The 18,826-nt window shown below is 49.3% G+C and overlaps 1 protein-coding gene across 1 annotated transcript; it reads left to right on the top strand.

Moving 5' to 3' along the window:
- The first annotated feature begins 13,529 nt into the window (after positions 1-13,529).
- LOC127307633 (glucan endo-1,3-beta-glucosidase 14) lies at positions 13,530-15,526 on the top strand. The gene is made up of 2 exons (XM_051338374.2): positions 13,530-14,141; positions 14,245-15,526. The coding sequence occupies exons 1-2, from the start codon at positions 13,880-13,882 to the stop codon at positions 15,351-15,353; spliced, it is 1,371 nt and encodes a 456-aa protein (XP_051194334.1). The 5' UTR covers positions 13,530-13,879; the 3' UTR covers positions 15,354-15,526.
- Positions 15,527-18,826: the final 3,300 nt, after the last annotated feature.

The raw sequence follows: 18,826 nt of genomic DNA, 5'->3' as shown, positions 1-18,826 counted from the left end.
CCCATCAAGCGGCTGCGACGTTTCAGTACCTCTACAGGCTCGGAAGGGTCAACAAGGAAAGCTTCCGCCATTTCGTCGAGAGTCTTGTCCAGCTTCGCCTTTGGGAAGATCATCGAGTATAACTTTGACAGAGCTCCCTTGGACTTCTGCAGTAACCTGAGAATCTGGACGTTCGACTCAGCAGCAAGTGACAAAGCGTCGGCTGTGGAATCCTCCCGAAGTTGATGGCGTCGGCTGACGGTTAAATTGGCGGCCTCTGGAAAAGAGATGTATCAGTAATCAATGGAGAAAGCATCAAGAAAGGAGCGGAACACCATAAGAATTTTTACCCAGTAAATCCTTGATGGATTCGCGGAGGACACCTTCCTTCTCGTCAATTGCAGCCGCTGCTGCACGCCTGGCATCCTGATCATCCTTCATCTGACGCTTCAGCCTCTTTACCTCCTCCTTCAACAAGGCGTTTTCACTCTTGGCATCGGCAGCGATCCTGTTAGCTTCGACTGCTTGATCAGCCGAAGACTTGACGGCCTTCCGAAGTTGGGCGTTTTCGGCCTCTAGGCGAGTAAATTGTTCAGCAAAATCCGCCACAGCATCGACTGTAGCGTAAATTGGCTGCAGCCAGGGAAAATCAAGAGGAGTCAGGTGATGGAAATTCAGCAAAGCCAGACAGATTAAGTACTTACGTGATCACGGCCAGCCGGCGGGGTGGGAGCATCATCAGGAGGAATAACTCTTGATAATGGGACCTTCTCTACACCCGTTCGGGATGGAGGTGTCGACTTGGCAGGATAAGGGTTCGATTCCTTAGCCGATGCCGCTCTCTCAGAAGCTAGTTTAGCCCTCTTTGCGAGAGGAACATCGTCATCGTCATCGGCAGAGCTGTTTAAGTACAGCGTGCAGTTAGCATACAAGGTGACAAGAAATAAAAGTAACAAGAGTATAAATGCTCACAGGTCCAGATCATCTTCGTCCACAAAGAAACTCGTTGAACCCTTCTTAGCAGGAGGAGGCGAAGCAGCTTCGTCGGCATCATTATCTCCTCCTTTAGGACTTGATTCAGCCGAAGTGATAAGATCATCATGTACCTGCTTGCGACGTCTGCTCGTGAGAAAGGCGTCATCTTCAGCAGTTTCCTCCTCTTGGACATCGCTGTCCTCAAGGGCGTGCTGAGCATCCTCGGTTCCCTCAGAATCGTCATCGTCATCCTCTAGTACCACTCCGCTCTCGGGTGAGGGAGGATAACATTGGGCGACAGCAGGAACCTGCAGAAGGATAGAAAACGTGTAAGGCACAAACAGAAACAAGAAGTAATGACAGTAAACGAAGAACGATAAGGTTACCTCGGACGGAGGATGCTTGGAATCATAAGGAGGGCGCGCTGATGTCAAGACAATGGTGTCCTTGGTACTGAGGCATGTTAGGCAACGAACTTCGTTCTGGAGCTCATCTACCGATAGGTCGGCAGAATTGATCCTCGACTTGTCGTTCTTGCCAGTGAAAAGCCACAGCTGGTGAGGGCGAGACATTAGCGGCTGTACTCGACGTTGCAGGAACACTGAAACTACTTCAGTACCGCGCATCGTCATGCCTCCTGAATTCTTCAAAGTGACAATTTGCTTGAATAGCTCATCGGCTGTCGCCTTTTCTTCGGGAGAAAGGGCGTTGTTCCAAGACTTCTTCTTGTGAGCCACCAAGACATCGTCAAAAAGAGGGAGATTTGAACGCCGCCCAGGAACAACAGGGTCCCGAAGATAGAACCACTTGTTGCGCCAGCCCTGGACGGACTCCTTCATCGGATAGTCGAAGTAGTCGACCTCCTTCCTGACAACGAAGCCAACGCCGCCGACAACGGGGGGGGCCGTTGCTATCGTTATGACGCTTCACATAGAAGATCTTCCTCCAAAGGCCCCAGTGAGGCTCAATGCCGAGGAAGGAAGGCTTCGCAGACAGTGATAAAAATGGAAAGGTGGAGGACGGAATTTGGGGTCAGCTGCCAGAGCTGAATCCCGTAGAAGAAAAGGAGGGAGCGAAGGAACTCGTGCGCCGGAAGAGAGAGGCCACGAAACAGAAAAGCGACAAACATGACGGTGAAGCCCTTTGGGGGGCTTGGGCGAGAAACCTGACCTGGGAGACGAATGTCATCCTCAGATGCGGAGATGAAGCCGAGGGCGCGAAGTTTGTTGATGTCGCGGTTGGTGATGGCAGAGGCGCTCCAGTCGCGGCTAACTTTGGCCGCCTCCGATGTGTTGCCACTCTTCCTTTTGCCCATGGCGAACGAAGCTTCTAATGAAGAGGCAGAGGAACAGGAGGCTTGAAGGAGAAGATGAGCAGTGAACGGGGTAAAAGGTAAAAAAGAAAGGAGGCTCCCTATTTATCCCGAAAGAATTTGAGCACAGACGTGGCCATAACTCCACAAAGCATCGTGGGGAGAGGAGCAGATCTGACTGTACATGTGGCGCTAGAAGAAGGAGTGGAACCGGCGGCCCATTATTCCCACGTCGCGCGAAAAATGAGGAGACGCCTCGATCGCCGCGCGTGCACTAATCAAGACCTAAAAACTGCCTGCGCAGAGCTAGGGTGGGCCCGTCAGGTCAAGTCCTATCAATTGGCCCACGGCAGTTACACGTCAAGTCAAATCCCGTCAATCGGCCCACAACCATGACGTCATAAAAAAAACTAGAAGCACTCGAAGGAAATATGAAAAGTTGATGAGTCCACGCACGGATTGCAAGCATCCGAACCTGGACTCGGGGGCTACTCCCATCGGGAGCGCTGACGCGCATCCGATAAAAAGAGGACCCGACAGAATAAGCAGTCGAAGGAATAAGGTTTGAGTCTCTATCCAGAATCGACATTTACTCCCATCGGGAGGACGTGGTGCACACCCGTTGAAAGTTTTTTGCACTCCAGGATCATGCCCGGAGACTTGATTCTGTGTAGGGTAACGTTGTTTTGCCATCGGCAGTTAACCAACAAAAGTTGGGCACGTTGCTCATTATCCTTTGCATGAAGGAAATGTATCAGGTGACCTATGAAGACTTGCGAGAAAACTCGGCAGAGGAAAGTATTCGAGTAGTTCAACTTGAGTCTACGCACGGATTGCAAGCATCCGTACCTAGACTCGGGGGCTACTCCCATCGGGAGCGCTGACGCGCACCCGATAAAAAGAAGATGAAGCAGAATCAAGATGAACAAGAACAATGAAGGAGAAGAATATCATGAGAAGATATGCATTAGTCTCTACCCGAATTATCTTCGGCTAGACACTCGGGGGCTACTGACGTGGGCATTACCCTTCGGGTAACCAGTATTGCCCTATCCGGTATTGACAAACTGGAGGCCCATGAAGACGCCCGAAGGCTAGATGGGCCACTAGGTCGGCGCGCCAGAAGATTCCTTGACGGGCAAGACAAGGAAGCAAACAAACAAGGAAAGATTGGATCTAAACTACTGTAAATCTAGTCGTATTCGGTTAGACCTCTTGAGACCTGGCCTCCTATATAAAGGCCAGGAGAGGGGCTGCCGAAGAACACGAACAATCTTAGCAATCTTAGCAATCTTAGCCAGGAAAAGCTTAGAGCTAGGTAACCCTAGCGACAGCAATCTCGCCTAGATCTCAGCCGAACTATTCGGCACCCCATTGTAACCCATTGTTTTCATAATCAAAGAACAGACAGGCAGGACGTAAGGGTTTTACCTCATCGAGGGCCCCGAACCTGGGTAAATCGCTCTCCCCGCTTGTCTGTGAACCGATGTCTCGTGTCAGCCTATAGGATTCCATCAACCCTAAGCCCCTATCGGAGGGCATTGGCGAGGAGTACCCTCGACAACAAGAAAACTGAGCGAGGGTGCCCTCCTCAGCAAGGACACCACGAAGGTGCTGAGAGATATACTCACCAGCAGAATCAGCACGGAACACGCGAATGGGTGAGGAATACTGAGTGCAGACCATGGCCGCAAAACGCTGATAAATAGAGAGCACCTCACCGCGAGAGTGCATGAAAAAAACCCAGGTATACCGTGAAAAATCATCAATGAATAAGATATAGTATCGATGGCCCCCTTTCGAAGCGAAGGGAGCCGGACCCCAAACATCTGAATGGACTAAATCGAACGGTCGTTGAGAGACAGACACACTAGTAGGATAGGGAAGCTGAATCTGTTTGCCTAACCTACAACCCTGACAGTGTAACGACCCATCTCCAGAGACAGACCCTAGAAGGCCACGATGAACCAAAGACGACAGGCGAGAGTCACAAAGGTGACCAAGACGATGATGCCACTGCTGAAAAGTGCCGGTGACAGAGGCAACAACCGGAGGAGAACTGGCAGATGAAGTGGCAACGGAAGGAACACGAAGCCAGTCTAACTCCCAAAGCCCCGGAGACTGACGGCTACGAGGGCCAGCTCCAACCAGGGCCTGTGTGCGACAATCCTGAACCGCACAAGACTCAACGTCAAGAATGACGCGACAACCAGAATCGGTGAGCTGGCTAGCAGGGAAAATGTTCATCTGAAGGCGAGGAACATGAGAAACATCAGGGACCGAGAAAGAGGGAGTAGAAAGGGTGCCTGTACTAGAAACGGGAATAGAGGTACCATCAGCCGTGACAACACGGACAGGAGAAATAAGAGACCGAAGAGCAGACAGGATAGAAGACTCAGAGGTCATATGAAAGGAAGCTCCAGAATCCAGATACCACGGGGACGTACCTGACTGTGTAGAAAGTGGTGGTCGCGCAGTGCCAGAAGAGCCAGTCACAGAACCAGCAGCGCCCGGCGAGGAAGAGTCTGGAGTAGCGAGCAGACCACGAAGACCCCTGAGAATGTCCTGATCAGAGAGTGCAACTGCAGAAGATCCTGAAGAGCCAGCCTGTTGACGATCTTGGAACTGCTGACATAAACTGGGATCCCGCGTCCACCAGGTGGAGGAAGTGTGGCCAACCTTGCCACAGTAGGTGCAATGAGGACGAGGGCGGAGACTCGGACCGCGAGGCTGCTGACGTAAACTGGAATCCCAAGCATCCAGCAGGCAGTGAAGATGCGCTATCTCATGCGCAGAGAGGGGCGCGACTGGAGAGGTCGACGTACAACCAGGTGCCGACGAGGAGCTATCATCCACACACACAGAGGCCACCAAAGGGGGCGACAGAGAGCAACACGCCGATGAAGACAGTGTCGGCAACGCGCGGTCATAACCACGTGAAGAGGCCACGAAAGTCGATGTAGAGCGGCAGTCCGACGCAGACGGAGTCGACGAAGCGCGACCATAACCGCGGGAAGAGGCCGCAAAAGTCGATGTAGAGCGGCGGGCCGACGTAGACGAAGTCGGCGAAGCGCGAGAAGAGCCGCATGAAGAGGCCGCAAAAGTCGATGTAGAGCGGCAGGCCGACGCAGACGGAGTCGACGAAGCGTGGCCATAACCGCGGGAAGAGACCGCGAAAGTCGATGTAGAGCGGCAGGCCGATATAGAGGAAGTCGGCGAAGCGTGGGCAGAGCCATGTGAAGAGGCCGCAAAAGTCGATGTAGAGCGGCAGGCCGAGGGAGACAAAATCGGCGAAGCACGGCCAGAGCCGCGGGAAGAGGCCGCGAAAGTCGGTGAAGCGCGGGCAGAGCCGCGTGAAGAGGCCGCAAACGGCGACGAAGAATAGCTAGCAGTCATGCACGGAGGCAGCGGACAAATACCAAGTACCGAAGGTGGGCCCAAAGAAGGGGCGGGATCAGCGGAAGACATAGTTCTTTTTTTTCTCTTTTTTTTTGCTTTTTTTTGCTTCAGACGGAAGTCAGATCGATCTCAGGAGGCAGAAGTCAGATCGATCTAGTTGACGCACACACGGCCAGGGAGATTGCAGCAGGGAGATGAGATTGACCACACGCGGCCACGCACGGGACGTGCGGCCGGAGAGCAGGCAGCAGGCGACGGGCACGGGACGGGCGGACGGCAGCCGGGATCTCCACGCGCGGGGCGGGACTAGAAGGAGGGCCACACGCGGCCAGGGAGATTGCAGCAGCGATCGATGCAGGTGGCCGGAGGAGGGGCGACGGCCGGCGGGGGAGGCGGGCGGCCGGCGGCCACGCACGGAGAAGATCGGGCAGCGCGGCCAGAACACGTACTAGACTAGAGGATCAATTATTTTGCTCTGATACCATGTTAGAGGAATATGCGTGTTGTATTACCAGGGGGCCAAATGCCACAATATATAGTACATGTACAGGTGCAAATATGCAGGAAGCCCCCTAACATATGGGGAAACTACAATATACAGATATATACTCTAACACTTTCATCGGTATTTACATGTCTATGATTCGTTTTCTATCTTTGGCTGCCTTCAGAAGAGTACAATCTTGGAAGAAGAATGAATTTAAAGACCTTGAAGATTTGTTACTATCTTTTAAAATTTATTTTGTAATCGTTGGAGTCACTTCATATATCTCTAGAATGTTTATTTATTACTATAAATATATGTGGTATTAATTGTCAAAAAAAAAAACAGCACACAACAAATCTTTTTTAAAATAACACAGGACAACTCAAATTGGTGGGTTTTGGGTTTTGCGGGGGTCAGTACAACTGCTCGTTAAAATTACGGACCCATCAATCCTCAATTTTTTTTTTACGGACCCTGCAGGTTGATCGCGCAAGCTGGAGCTTCTGAGTTAGCGCCAGTTTCATCTGAGGACAGACACACGTGTCAGCAAATGACTGGCGAAAAAACTGTTTGTGCGTGTCCCACTATAAATATGGCTTTGGTCTGTCGTATCACTTTTTCATGAACAAACAGTATCTAGGCACACCACTGGTGGTGTTATGCGTGCTTATCCACATAGCTGCAGCATCTGGCCAATCAATCCGATGTATTGTCCTCTCGCTTTCGATGGCAACCCGCTGTTCGTGGTTGTGAACGGTATCCACAACGCTCGTGCCATTTAGCATTGTTCGCAATCGACTTTTTTCTTTTCTGGATTTCCTCCTGAAGTGTCGATGAAATTCTGATCAGAACTTCTTTAGCATTTCAATTTTCAAGTACACATCGTGTGAATGCTCGTGGCTTTTGAAATAGTGAAGTATGGAGATAGCGTAGAAAGAACTCACTATCGAAGCCTCTCCATTCTCATTAGCAATTTTGGCAGACTGGTGTTCTTCTTTGTTTCTGATAGGAAGGTCTGATGTCGTTTCCTCGGAATGAAATACTTCCTCTCCGTTTCATGAAATATGTTGGATGTTTATTTCAATTTAAACGTATCTAGATACTATTTAGTGCGTAGATACATTCAAATTCAAGCCTTCGATATGTTTCATGAGATGGAGGGAGTAATACATTCTTTCTAGGGGGAGCCCTGGGCTCTTCATCAATCGGTGTATACGATCTTTCTTATCTAATTTTTCTTATAAAAGAGGTGTTCAGATATTGCAGCTAACGGATCACTCAGTGTTGATACATGTATCAAATATCTAAACATGCAAAGCGCCATAGAACCTTCTTTGTTTTGGTATTTCATTCTTCTATCAAGCCGTCAGCTGCACTAGCTATATAAATCCCGCTGAACCCAATATCTATAGTATGGCATTGATCCATCTGTTAGTAGCCAAAGATATAACATGCAAAAATAAAGGAGAGTGTGTTTTGTTAAAGAGCAAATTATTCACGTCGATAGCGAGGTGCCAGTGATGACTTTGTCAATCTCAAAGTCAGTCGGATCAGTTTCTTGAACTCAGCTCTCGAAGATGCTTATAGGGATATGTACACGCGTTCATAGCGATGAGTGTATGCATGTGTGTGTGTGTGTGTGTGTGTGTGTGTGTGTGTGTGTGAATGTCTACGTCTACTGCGTTTCGCAAAAAAGAGATCAAATCGTTCTACACATACCAAATAGCCTATAATAAAGTGCACAAACCCACTCTTATGTGGGTTTTATCATTCTTAGCCAAACCAATCAACCATTCCTGAATAAATTTGTAACATTGGACGGTGGTGAGGTAGTAAAAGTCATATCAACAATCCTCTGTACAACTTTTACAAAGGGACAATTGATGAAAAAAAATTGTATTGTTTCATCTCCATCACATAAACAATACTATATACTTTTACTTCCTTGCCAATTATGTTTTGCTAAGTTATCCTCTGGTAAAATTACCTTGTGGTGGAAGAACCACATAAAAACAATACAAAGTTGAGCTTGATGTTTTAAAACAAAAAAAAATTGAGCTAGATTATTTAAAATTAGTTACATGTCGGCTTGGCATCCTACATGCATGCCAAATCAATGGAGACCACCGTGTTAGTGTTAATTGTGTCCAAAAGGGGAACAAAGGAAAGGCAATTCTTAGGACACGCGTGTAGGACCACTCTCAAGTCCTTAGATGAACGTTTGAATTCTAAAAGGCTAAAGCTATGTAAGCACTACACAAAGTATAGCCTTTGGGCCTTAATTCTGGTAGTTCATACTCCTCATAAAAAACGAAAGCTCCAATCGCCTAGAATGGAAAGAACTCGAAAGCAGAGAGAGAAAAACATGCATGTGGCATTTGACTATTCAAAAGATTATCATGTTTGGGTGCACGTTGCACGATGAGTAACTAAAAAAGCACAGGCAGCTTCGTGCTCATCTCAGATTTCTGCCTCCTCAGCATTCCATCTAACTTCCGTCCTCCTCCAACACCTCTTCGTTTTCCTCCTCACCTTCGTCACTAAAGGTACCTTTGACGTTGTGTTGGCTTCACAAAAGTAAAATTTAATAACTCGGATACAAATTTAAGCAAGGTCACACTAAAATCAGTTGAAATATTCATAATCAACTTAGTAAATGTTGCCTCGGGTCTTTTATTATTTTAATAATTTGGCTATATGAATCCTAGATGTCTTGAATTGCTCATGATAAGTTGTTACATAGACCTGATGTATTTGATATCTTCTAGATATTAATGTATTATTAGCATTTACCGGAAAAACAAGGTAAACATCAACAACATTTTTTTTCTTTCGAAATAGGCTTTCTCGGCCTCTGCATCAATCGATGCATACAACATTTATTAAAAACTTATTTAGAAAGTATTACAAATTATTACAACTCATGGATCGCAAAGAGTCTCAACATGAATCAGCCACCTAAAAATGACTATAAGAAAAAAAGCCAGAACATCATGAACAAGCTAGAACGTGTTGGTTGATTTGAGAATTTCCATCTCTATGTGGTTCAGTTCAAGTGTAATTCATCAATAACTAGTAGGAACGTTTCTCAAATTCATACGTTGGGTTTAGTCCCACACTAGTTGTGAAAGGAGATCGAAAATGATTTACAAGGCGGAGGGGTTCTCACCTAATGCGAATTTTTTTTAAATAATACGAATTAATTATTTAAGTGCAGGAATAGCGCGCGTTTTCAAAAATTTCCAAAAGTGTGACTCGGTCGGCCTGTAGCAGGCCGATCGGACTGCAGTAAACCGACTGGGTGTCGGCTGCTGTGGTGGAGCAGAGTGGCTGACTCGTTGGTCGATAGCTGACCAACTGGACTGCTAGTGCCCAACTGGACTGCTACAAACCAATTGGCTTACTAATACCCGATTACTTGTATGGATTTATTTTCTTCCTTCGCACGACACGCTTAGGGTTAGGAGAGTACTGATACATAGTTCATACATAAAAGTCTGATACATAATGCATACATAAATATCTGAGATTATGGACGGCGTCTGGGGTTTCGTGGGGGCGGCGTAGCACGGGGTGTCCAACCGAACCTGTCCGGAGCCCTGGTTATGCGAGCAGGGATCCAGGAACCGGACTCGGGGTCGATCGTGTCTCCCCGTGTGGGCTCACAGTGGAGGAGTCTGCATACCGACATAGTTCTGCTGCGTGCTGTAATACTCCATGTGCTCAGGATCCTGATCACTAGCTCCCCATGAAGGATTGGACGCAGTGTGCTGCGTGTATCCTGTGCCACGAAACATAAGTGATGTCAAACTAAGTGGAGTATAGTTTATATGGAACACAATATATAGAATACTACATACCCTGTGTGTATCCTGCTCCTCCCATGAAAGGGGCTTGCTGCTGCTGCCACTGGTCGAAAGCAGCTTGCTGCTGATGGTACTGCAAGTCGTCGAAGGACGGAGTGTGATGCTGCTGCCACGACGAACCTCCTGCCTGGGCAGGTGGTGGTGGTCTGGGTGTGGCCGTCGGCGTGATACGAGGCCGGGATCGGTGGTGCTGGTCCTGATAGTCGTCGACGGAAGGAGTGTGCTGCTGCCACGACGAACCTCCTGCCCGGCCAGGAGGCGGTGGTCTGGGTGTCACGGTCGGTGTGAGATGTGGCCGTCGTTGCTGCTGTGTGGAGGGTCGCGGTGGAAGGAGGTGGTGCTGAACGACGTCGGAACTACGGCTGCACGTGATAGCCGAGTAGATCCCGCGTAGCTTGTCCTCGAGTCGTCTCAACCATGACACATGTTGGTCACGCTGCAGAAGAGGTGCACTGGACACTTGACGTGTGTACCGAGCGACTTCATCCTGTAAGTCTGCAGTCAGCTGACCCTGAAAAATGATGGTAGCATATAAATCGTAGAACCCTATAGATAAAAGACAAGTATGATGGTGGAATAGAAAGTTATACGTACCGCATGCTGTCGACTACCGGCTGTGGACTGAATCGGGTACATATCGTGCATAGACGCAGGTGGCGCCTCAGCTGGATTAGTCGGCTGGATGAGGCGCACTCGCGTGGCTGCAGTGTACCTCTGCAGATATGCGTCAAACTCCTGTGGGTCAAACTGCTCATCGTTCGGCCAGACGTGTGTTGTCGCGCCAGCCCACTCAGCAACATACGAGCCAACGCGCTGAAGCCACCATGTCGAGGAGTGGCTAGCTTCCCTCAACTAATAGCAGCAAAATGTTGAAGTTTTATTGGCTAAATCACTAGGGATCTGCGAAATATGCTGAAGTTTTCGAGCTGTTCTTGTGCAGCCAGGGAAGAAAGCATGCAGGAAAGAGAGAAGGGAAGAAGAGAGGAGAGAGGAGGAAGAAGACAGAAGAAAGAAGAAAGAAGAAAAGGCTGGCCGGGGGAGCGTCTGCGCGTGGCCGGGCGAGGGCGTCTGCGCGTGGCCGGCCGGGTTGACCGACGCGACGCGTGCATGCTGCATGCCACAGTCTGGCTGCTCCCGTCCGATCGGACTGCAGCTGTCCGACGGGATGCTGTCCCCCTGGTCGGCCACCGCAGGGCCTGCAATCGGCCTGCTGCCGGCCGATCGGCCTGCTGCCGGCCGATCGGCCTGCTGTAGTCCGACCGAGTCACACTTTTGGAAAATTTTGAAAACGCGTGATAGTCCTGGAATTAAATAAAAAATTCGTATTATTTAAAAAAAATTCGCCTCACCTAATAGGCTATTTAGAGGGACATGACCCAAAGACTGATGTAAGGGCATCTCCAACGCGGTGACCCATCTCGCGCCCGCGCATCCGGATGAGTTAAAACGGACAAAACCGCTGCCCAACAAGGCCACGCATCGTAAATACGGATGACCACGGTGTCCGGGACGACCGAAATCCGATCCAAATCTGGGCCAGGTTTGTGTGGCCGCGGATGGCACGCGGCGTCCTCGTGTGTCCTCCTAGGCCGCGTGTCTGGCCCACCTGTCGGTGTCCCAGTTCTATTAAATGTGGACTCGGGAGGGAGACCGTCCCTATCCAGTCCCCACTCCACCACTCCACTCCGGCCGCACGAGCTCAACCTTCCGCGCCGCCATGGCCCCGAAGCGAGAGTTCGAGCCGCCCGCCAACCACCGCGAGGCCGGCAGCAGCCGACGAGCCGCGCCGGCGGCTTTCGACATGGGGCCGCCGGCTCCCATCCGCGACCGGATCTACGTCACTGTGGCGACGGCGCAGATGTTCTGGGAGGCCGGCGTCCCAATGCCGTGGTGTGACGTGCACCTCCCCCACGACAGGCACCTGAGCCCAGATCGGGTTCCGGTGCAGCTGATCCCGGGCTCCGGCCGCGCCCGCGTCGAGAAGATCCGGCGGCGGCGCACGCAGCTGCCGGTGGACCTCCGGGAGGACCCCGCCTACAGCGACACAAGTCCAACTCGAAGCGCGCCAGCGCACATGCTTCACCTCGGTGACGGCGAGGCCTCGCGCGCAGCCGCCTCGCGTGCAGCCGCGCATGCCTGCTAGGAGGGCTAGCCGCCGCCCCGACGGCCTCTACATCGATGAGCCCGCGGCGGCGCCAGCGCAAGCGCCACAGGCCCAACCCGAGGAGGACGATGACCCCGAGCTGTAGGCCGCTCTAGCGGCGTCCCACGAGGTCAATGACCTCGAGGAGCTAGCCTAATGGCTGCACCTCGCCTCCACGCTTTAGGAGAAGGCCAGGAAGGCCAAGGAAGACGCCGAGGCGTGGGAGTTCCTCGCCATGGCGCGCCGGCAGGAGGAGGCCACGCGCCTGGCCGCGCTCCGGGAGGAGGAGGAGCGCCTAGCCGTGCTCCAGCACGAGGCGGAGCTGCAGGCTACTGCGGCGGAGTAGCGGCAGAAGGAGGCGGCACGGCTGGCACGCCTCCGCAGGCCGGCGAGCCCTCCGAACCCGCACTCCGCCTGGGAAAGGGCGCAGTGGTCGCCGTGGCCAGAGTCCCCGGCGCCCTCCGGCGTGTCCAGCCGGAACAGCGCGTCGCCGCCGGGGGGCGTCGTCCTCATCGACGGCGACGATGACGAGTACTACTGGGAGTAGGGTGGCGCACCACCGGCCACCGCGTCCCAAACCCTGGACTAGGGTTTTCTCCTTTTTGTTTTTAGTTTAAAGCCCATACAGGGCTTGCTTTTGTGTAAAAATTGCCCAAAATAGGGCTAAGTTTAAATGAACTCTAGTTTAAATTTAATTTGTTTTTGTTTTCCTTTTTTCTGATCTTTTTGTTATATTTGACTTTTGGGATGGCGTCCGCGCCTTGGACGTAGTGTGCGACCCAAACAGACCGACGATCAGGTCCGCGTGTCCGTGCGGCCACCAAATGGCCCCATTCGGACTGGCCAACACGTCCAATTTGGATCACCGTGTTGGAGATGCCCTAAGTCCATGTTGCTGTCCCGTTGAGCTGGTTGGTAGGCGAGACGTTTGTGTAGCGGACCCAACAATGATAACAATTAAACTTGGCAATGATGTTTTCCTTATTTCACTAAGTACTAAAATGTAAACAAGCTATTTATAAGCTGCTTGGGTTTTTCTCAAATGGCAGTCACTTTCATAATCCTATAGGCTGTAGATCAACATCAACCAACTACTTCCTATGCCTTCATATTGGAATATATTCTCCGAGCTAGAAGTTACATTACGTTTTGAAATTGCATGGTCTTGAATGGTGCAAAATTATTATGCTAATCATTGATGCGTGCTTTAATTTTAGTGAGATGAGACTGAGAGGAACCTTCATCCAACCCAGCCTGATATTTTCCTTACGTCTAAATCGACACTTTGATCCAACCGTGCAGGATCTGACGGCTGACATCGTTGTCATGGACATAAGAAAATCTCAATGACTTTTATCGGCAGAACAAAATTGGAAGTGCTGTTTGGAAGTATTCGTACTCGAATCGAAGTGGCTGGATAGAGCGGGAGGTAGAGGAAGGAAACAATCTTGTTGCAGCTCAAGCCTGAAGGTTCACTGACAAACACAGAGGTAGCAGAGCATTGTACGTCGCGCGCGGGAGCAACGCAAGAGACCGGATTCCATCCTTCGATCCGCCGATTAACCTCGCCTCCTTACCACTCTGGGCAACTTAGATCCTTGGCTTGCTCCGGCCGAGGAAGCAAGCGAGCAAATCGGGCCCGATGGAGTAAGTAACCGCGGATACTTGCCGCCTCCCTGCTTCTTGCTTCCTCCCATGGCACTTGCCGCCGTGCCGCCATGCCCTGCACCTCAAGCAAAGTGGCGCCGCGGACCTCCTCTAATGCCCGCCCCCTTCACCGCCACAGCCTCCTCCTCCTATTCCTCCGGCCGTTGCGTGCGCATCTCGCCTCCACCTCCTCCTCCTCCTCCTCCTCGGTGCGCCGGAAGAAGATCATGGTGGTGACTCCCCGGGGCCGGCCCGGTACCAGCCTCGGCCACCGCCGGCCGATGCTCCTGCTCCTCCTGTTCTGTTGCCTCCTCGCCTTCTTCCCCTGCCGCGGTATGCATACCTGCCCAATCAATCAAATCATCATTTCTTCTTAGTTTACTTCCAAGCAGAAGCAGAGCAGGGTAGACATGGCTGATTCTTGATTTTCTTTCAGCGTCGGCGTTCCACTCGTTCGTGGGGACGTACGGGGTGAACTACGGGCAGATCGCCGACAACCTGCCGAAGCCGCCGGAGGTGGTGAGGCTACTCCAGATGGCCAAGATCAAGAACGTCCGGATCTTCGACTCCAACCACGAAATCCTGGACGCGTTCCGCAACTCCGGCCTGAACCTGGCCATCGCCATCCCCAACGGCCTGGTGAAGGACATCTCGGCGAACCCGGCCAAGGCCATGGACTGGGTGAACGAGAACGTGCAGCCCTACTACCCGTCCACCCGCATCGTGGCCATCATCGTGGGCAACGAGATCCTGGGCGGCGCCGACTCGGGCCTCGCCGAGGCGCTCATCGGCGCCGTCGTCAACGTGCACGACGCGCTCCGCGCCCTCCGCCTGTCCCGGACGATCGAGGTGAACACGCCGCACTCGGAGGCCGTGTTCGGCAGCTCCTACCCGCCCTCCAACGGCACCTTCCGCCCCGACCTCATGGTGTACCTCAAGCCGCTGCTGGACTTCTTCTCCCAGACCGGCGCGCCCTTCTACGTGAACGCCTACCCGTTCCTGGCCTACATGAGCGACCCGGCGCACATCGACGTCAAGTACGCGCTCATGGAGCCCAACGCCGGCATCCTCGACCCCAAGACCAACCTCCACTACGACAACATGTTCGAGGCGCAGCTCGACGCCACCTACTCCGCGCTCGAGGTCGCCGGTTACCCGGACATGGAGGTGCGCGTGTCGGAGACCGGCTGGGCGTCCGAGGGGGACGCCTCGGAGACGGCGGCGACGCTGGAGAACGCGCGGACATACAACTTCAACCTCAGGAAGCGGCTCTTCCTGAGGAAGGGGACGCCATACAGGCCCAAGCGGGTGGTCAAGGCCTTCATCTTCGCGCTCTTCAACGAGGACCTCAAGACCGGCCCCAGCAGCGAGCGCCACTTCGGCCTCTTCAAGCCCGACGGCAGCGTCTCCCTCGACATCGGATTCAAGGGCCTCAGGTCGTCCTCGTCGTCCTTGCTTACCGAGCATCGAGCCAGGGGGTGGATCCTGCGTTACTCGGCGGCGCTTCTGCCATGCACATTCGTTTTCTTAGCTTTGGCAGCATGATTAACATTGACCGGGGGCAGATTAGCAAGCCTGTGTTTACTTAGGAAGCAAACGGCCATGATTTCTGTAAATTCCACAGTTCGATACACCGATCCTCTCAAATCTCAATCTCTCATATACATCAGTCTCCTGTTCGTTTTATACCGTATATAAATATTCGAATCATTTCTGAATGATGGGTAGCTCGTGCTTTAGAGTTCAGATGCCACTTTTCAGCATGAGCTCCTTTTACTGCACAAATTTTAAGAACGCACTTTTTAACTTGTCTTCGCAAATCAGAGCATGATTCTCTCTAATCTACAACCGCAACTTTTTCTTGAAAAAAAGGTGATATGACAATTACAGGACGATAGAAACCACGACGCACCATCTTCAATCTCACCACCGCCCCTTTCACAGTAAGTAATGTAAGGGCATGTACAACAGTTTAGACGTGTACTGTCTGTAGTATCCACCTACATCATCTATAGACAGCCTTATTTACATCTTTCGCAGCGGACTGCCTTTTTCGGCTATCTGTAAGAGTCTAACTGCCTCTGAATTAGGAACGCGTGGTTGGATGCAGCAGGGTGCACGATCCCATGACAGTCGACGGATGCCATACAACGGGAAAACAGCTGTCTGTAAGCAGCGATTTTGATGGTAATAGATCGTCGGTATTATTGCAGACGGACTCACCCGTTTTGCCTGTTCTCTTTCATCCATGTCATATAATTTCCTATGTGGCAATTGCTACAGACGGCTGACTGTATATCATTGTACATGCCCTAAGAAAACAACCTCCCTGCCTATGATACTCTACCAGTCAAGGCATCTCTGGTCGTTGCAACCGCTTACCACAACTGCAAGCTCTGAATAACAAGCATCAACCTGATGTTGATGTGCGCCAAGTTAAGAATAACTTGCACAGGCATAGAATCTCGATTTGTCATCACCTTCAGTTTCCAGCAGGAGACGTCCAGACTGATGGTTAACTCTCTGATGATGCCTTTTCTTATCACAGTCCAATTCATGTCTGTGGGTGAGTGAGTGACTCGCCCACCGCCGTTCTTTTTCGCGTGACAAGACTGCAACGAAACAAGAAAGCTAATAATCCAAACAGGGGTAGTACACAGATGAGCGCTCTAGATAGATATGTTGAATCTGCCGTGCATGTGAGGGAATTCGGTTTTGGGGTCTTCGTCTCTCGCTTTCTGATCCTTGCAAAGTTTGGCATCTGCGAAAAGAAAACTCTCAGCACTCGCGAACACCATGGAAGACGCCGAAAAGTATCATCATGCCTTTGTCGATCCTCTCACTTTCTATGAACTTCCGTGCATTTTTCCGGTCTGGCACGTGTTTAATCATCGAGCATTCGATCACGCGAGCAACCACTTGGGTGGAAAACGATCGTAGGAACAACAGTTCAAACAATCAGAGATTTTTCCAATAAGTGATTATTAGACATCTTTTTCCCGTTTTCGCAGAGCTTAATTCTCATTATTTGCGGAGCAACCACTTGGTTCTTTTAAGTTTAGAGAGCTACCCCATACCAGAATTTGTTGGAAAATTAGCAAATTTCATGATTAACTTTAAAAAATCATGACTAAAGCAGCTACTATCGTGTAGATCTCAAACATACATTATGTATTAAACAACATAAACACTAGTGGGGCATAAGTAACAGCAAGCATATTTAATGACTAGAGCGTCGCATGAAGTCACCAACTCACCGTACATGATGTAGTGGTAACATTGTTGACGATAACATCGGCAAAGACAGGTCCAATAAGACAATGACGAAGACGGCAATACACTGACCGACTGACTTGGATGATAGACGACCCACGGTGACGGAAATGAGAAGTCGTGTGAAGCACTCCTCAAAAACCTAATTTGTTCTCTAATAGTGTAGGATCACAAGAGAAAGAGATCTATTATGAATTTACTGCGAACACATGGGCCAAGCCCAAATGATTCTTATACCCCCTGCTAGATACCAAATACCCATTTAAAATGTTTCGTATTTCAATGAGTATTTAAGAGGCATTTACTTCCCTCAAATAGTTCTTCGTCTCACTTTTTATTTATTAATTTCCTCACATGTTTCTATGTGGCTATCAAATGACTTTTGATGCACTTAAGGAAATGCAATTTTGGGGTGAATTTAATAACTTAATTATTTGAAGTGATTGAAAAGATGTTTGAGAGGTATTTGTATATCTCAAATAATGTTAGTTTTTATCCTTTTAGTTTTAATTCCCTCACATATTTATATGTGACATCCAAATGAATTTTGGAGTCATAAAGGGAATGATTTCAAGTTTGGGAGTTTTAATAATTTAGTACCTTGAATTATTTTGGAAGTAACTAAGAGGTATTTGGCTTCCCTTGGAATTATTTGGAAAAAACTTCTAAAGCTATTTATTTCCCACATAACAATATGGGGTATTCAAATAATATTCAAATTCCTCTTTGTGTATTTTGATTCAAAATGATTATTTTGAATCTCAAAAATTCAATGGACTTGAATATCTAGCTCTAATATTTTCCAAGGACTTATTCCAGTTATTGGAATAAGGTGTTAATAAGTACTTTCCAAATGGGAAAGAATTTGTATAGAATGAAATATTTTTGGCAATCCTCAAAAATGAAATCCTAGTTAAAATTGGATGTTTTGAACCTTATAGAATTTCCGTAGGTTCTCTATATTTGATTTCTTAGATTTTGGGAAAGTTTCTGAAGGATTTCTATATTTTACTTCTCATATGTAATATAAAACATCAACTAAGGGTTTCCAATTTGATAGAAATCTCAAATACATATCCTTTTGATGGGAAATACTTTATAAGACCTTGTGCCACTCTCAATTTTAGTTTAGGTTACTTCTAAAGAATTGAGAGTATCTACTATAGTTGTTTTGCTATAAGAAGACACAATGAATGGATGAAAATATTAGAATGAATATGGGTTTCAAATGATTTGGATGGATTCATATTCACCGGAGTTGAGATTTATGAAGAGACTTTCCTAGGGTTTACCTATACTCAAGACTAGGAATTCTTGTGAAGGAATTCCTTTCCTAGATGTACTAAGGCTCACTTTACTTTCTCTCACTCTTATGTGATACACTTGGATAATATACCCTCACTCACAAGAGTTGTATCAACTCCTAATATTTCACTTGTCAATCCAATAGGCTTGTCACTAAGACTTGTATTTTTCTCTTGCTTTCATATCAAGATTCATTCAATTGATTCTCTAAGATCACTCCTACTCATAGGAGTAGTGGTTCTAAATTACTAGATAAACTTATTCAAGGTCCTAACACTCTCTCCAATATTTCTCAATGGTCTCAATGATCACTTTGAGATGTGACCTACTATTATTCTCTCTTTGTTAATTCTAACAATCCAAGTATTCCACCTTTCGACTTGAAGGTTGGAAAATCTCTCATAGAGTAAACTATTGACAACTTACTTAATCACCAATCT

The sequence above is a fragment of the Lolium perenne genome, chromosome 6, assembly GCF_019359855.2.
Source record: "Lolium perenne isolate Kyuss_39 chromosome 6, Kyuss_2.0, whole genome shotgun sequence".
NCBI classification, from domain to species: Eukaryota; Viridiplantae; Streptophyta; class Magnoliopsida; order Poales; family Poaceae; genus Lolium; species Lolium perenne.
Note: the sequence above shows the minus strand (reverse complement) of the source record. Positions and strands in the feature narration are given on the sequence as shown.

Coding starts and splice junctions, on each gene's coding strand:
- LOC127307633 (XM_051338374.2), top strand. CDS start 13,880: ATGCCCTGCACCTCAAGCAAAGTGGCGCCGCGGACCTCCTCTAATGCC. Junction 14,142..14,244: donor CGCCTTCTTCCCCTGCCGCG/GTATGCATACCT, acceptor ATTTTCTTTCAG/CGTCGGCGTTCCACTCGTTC.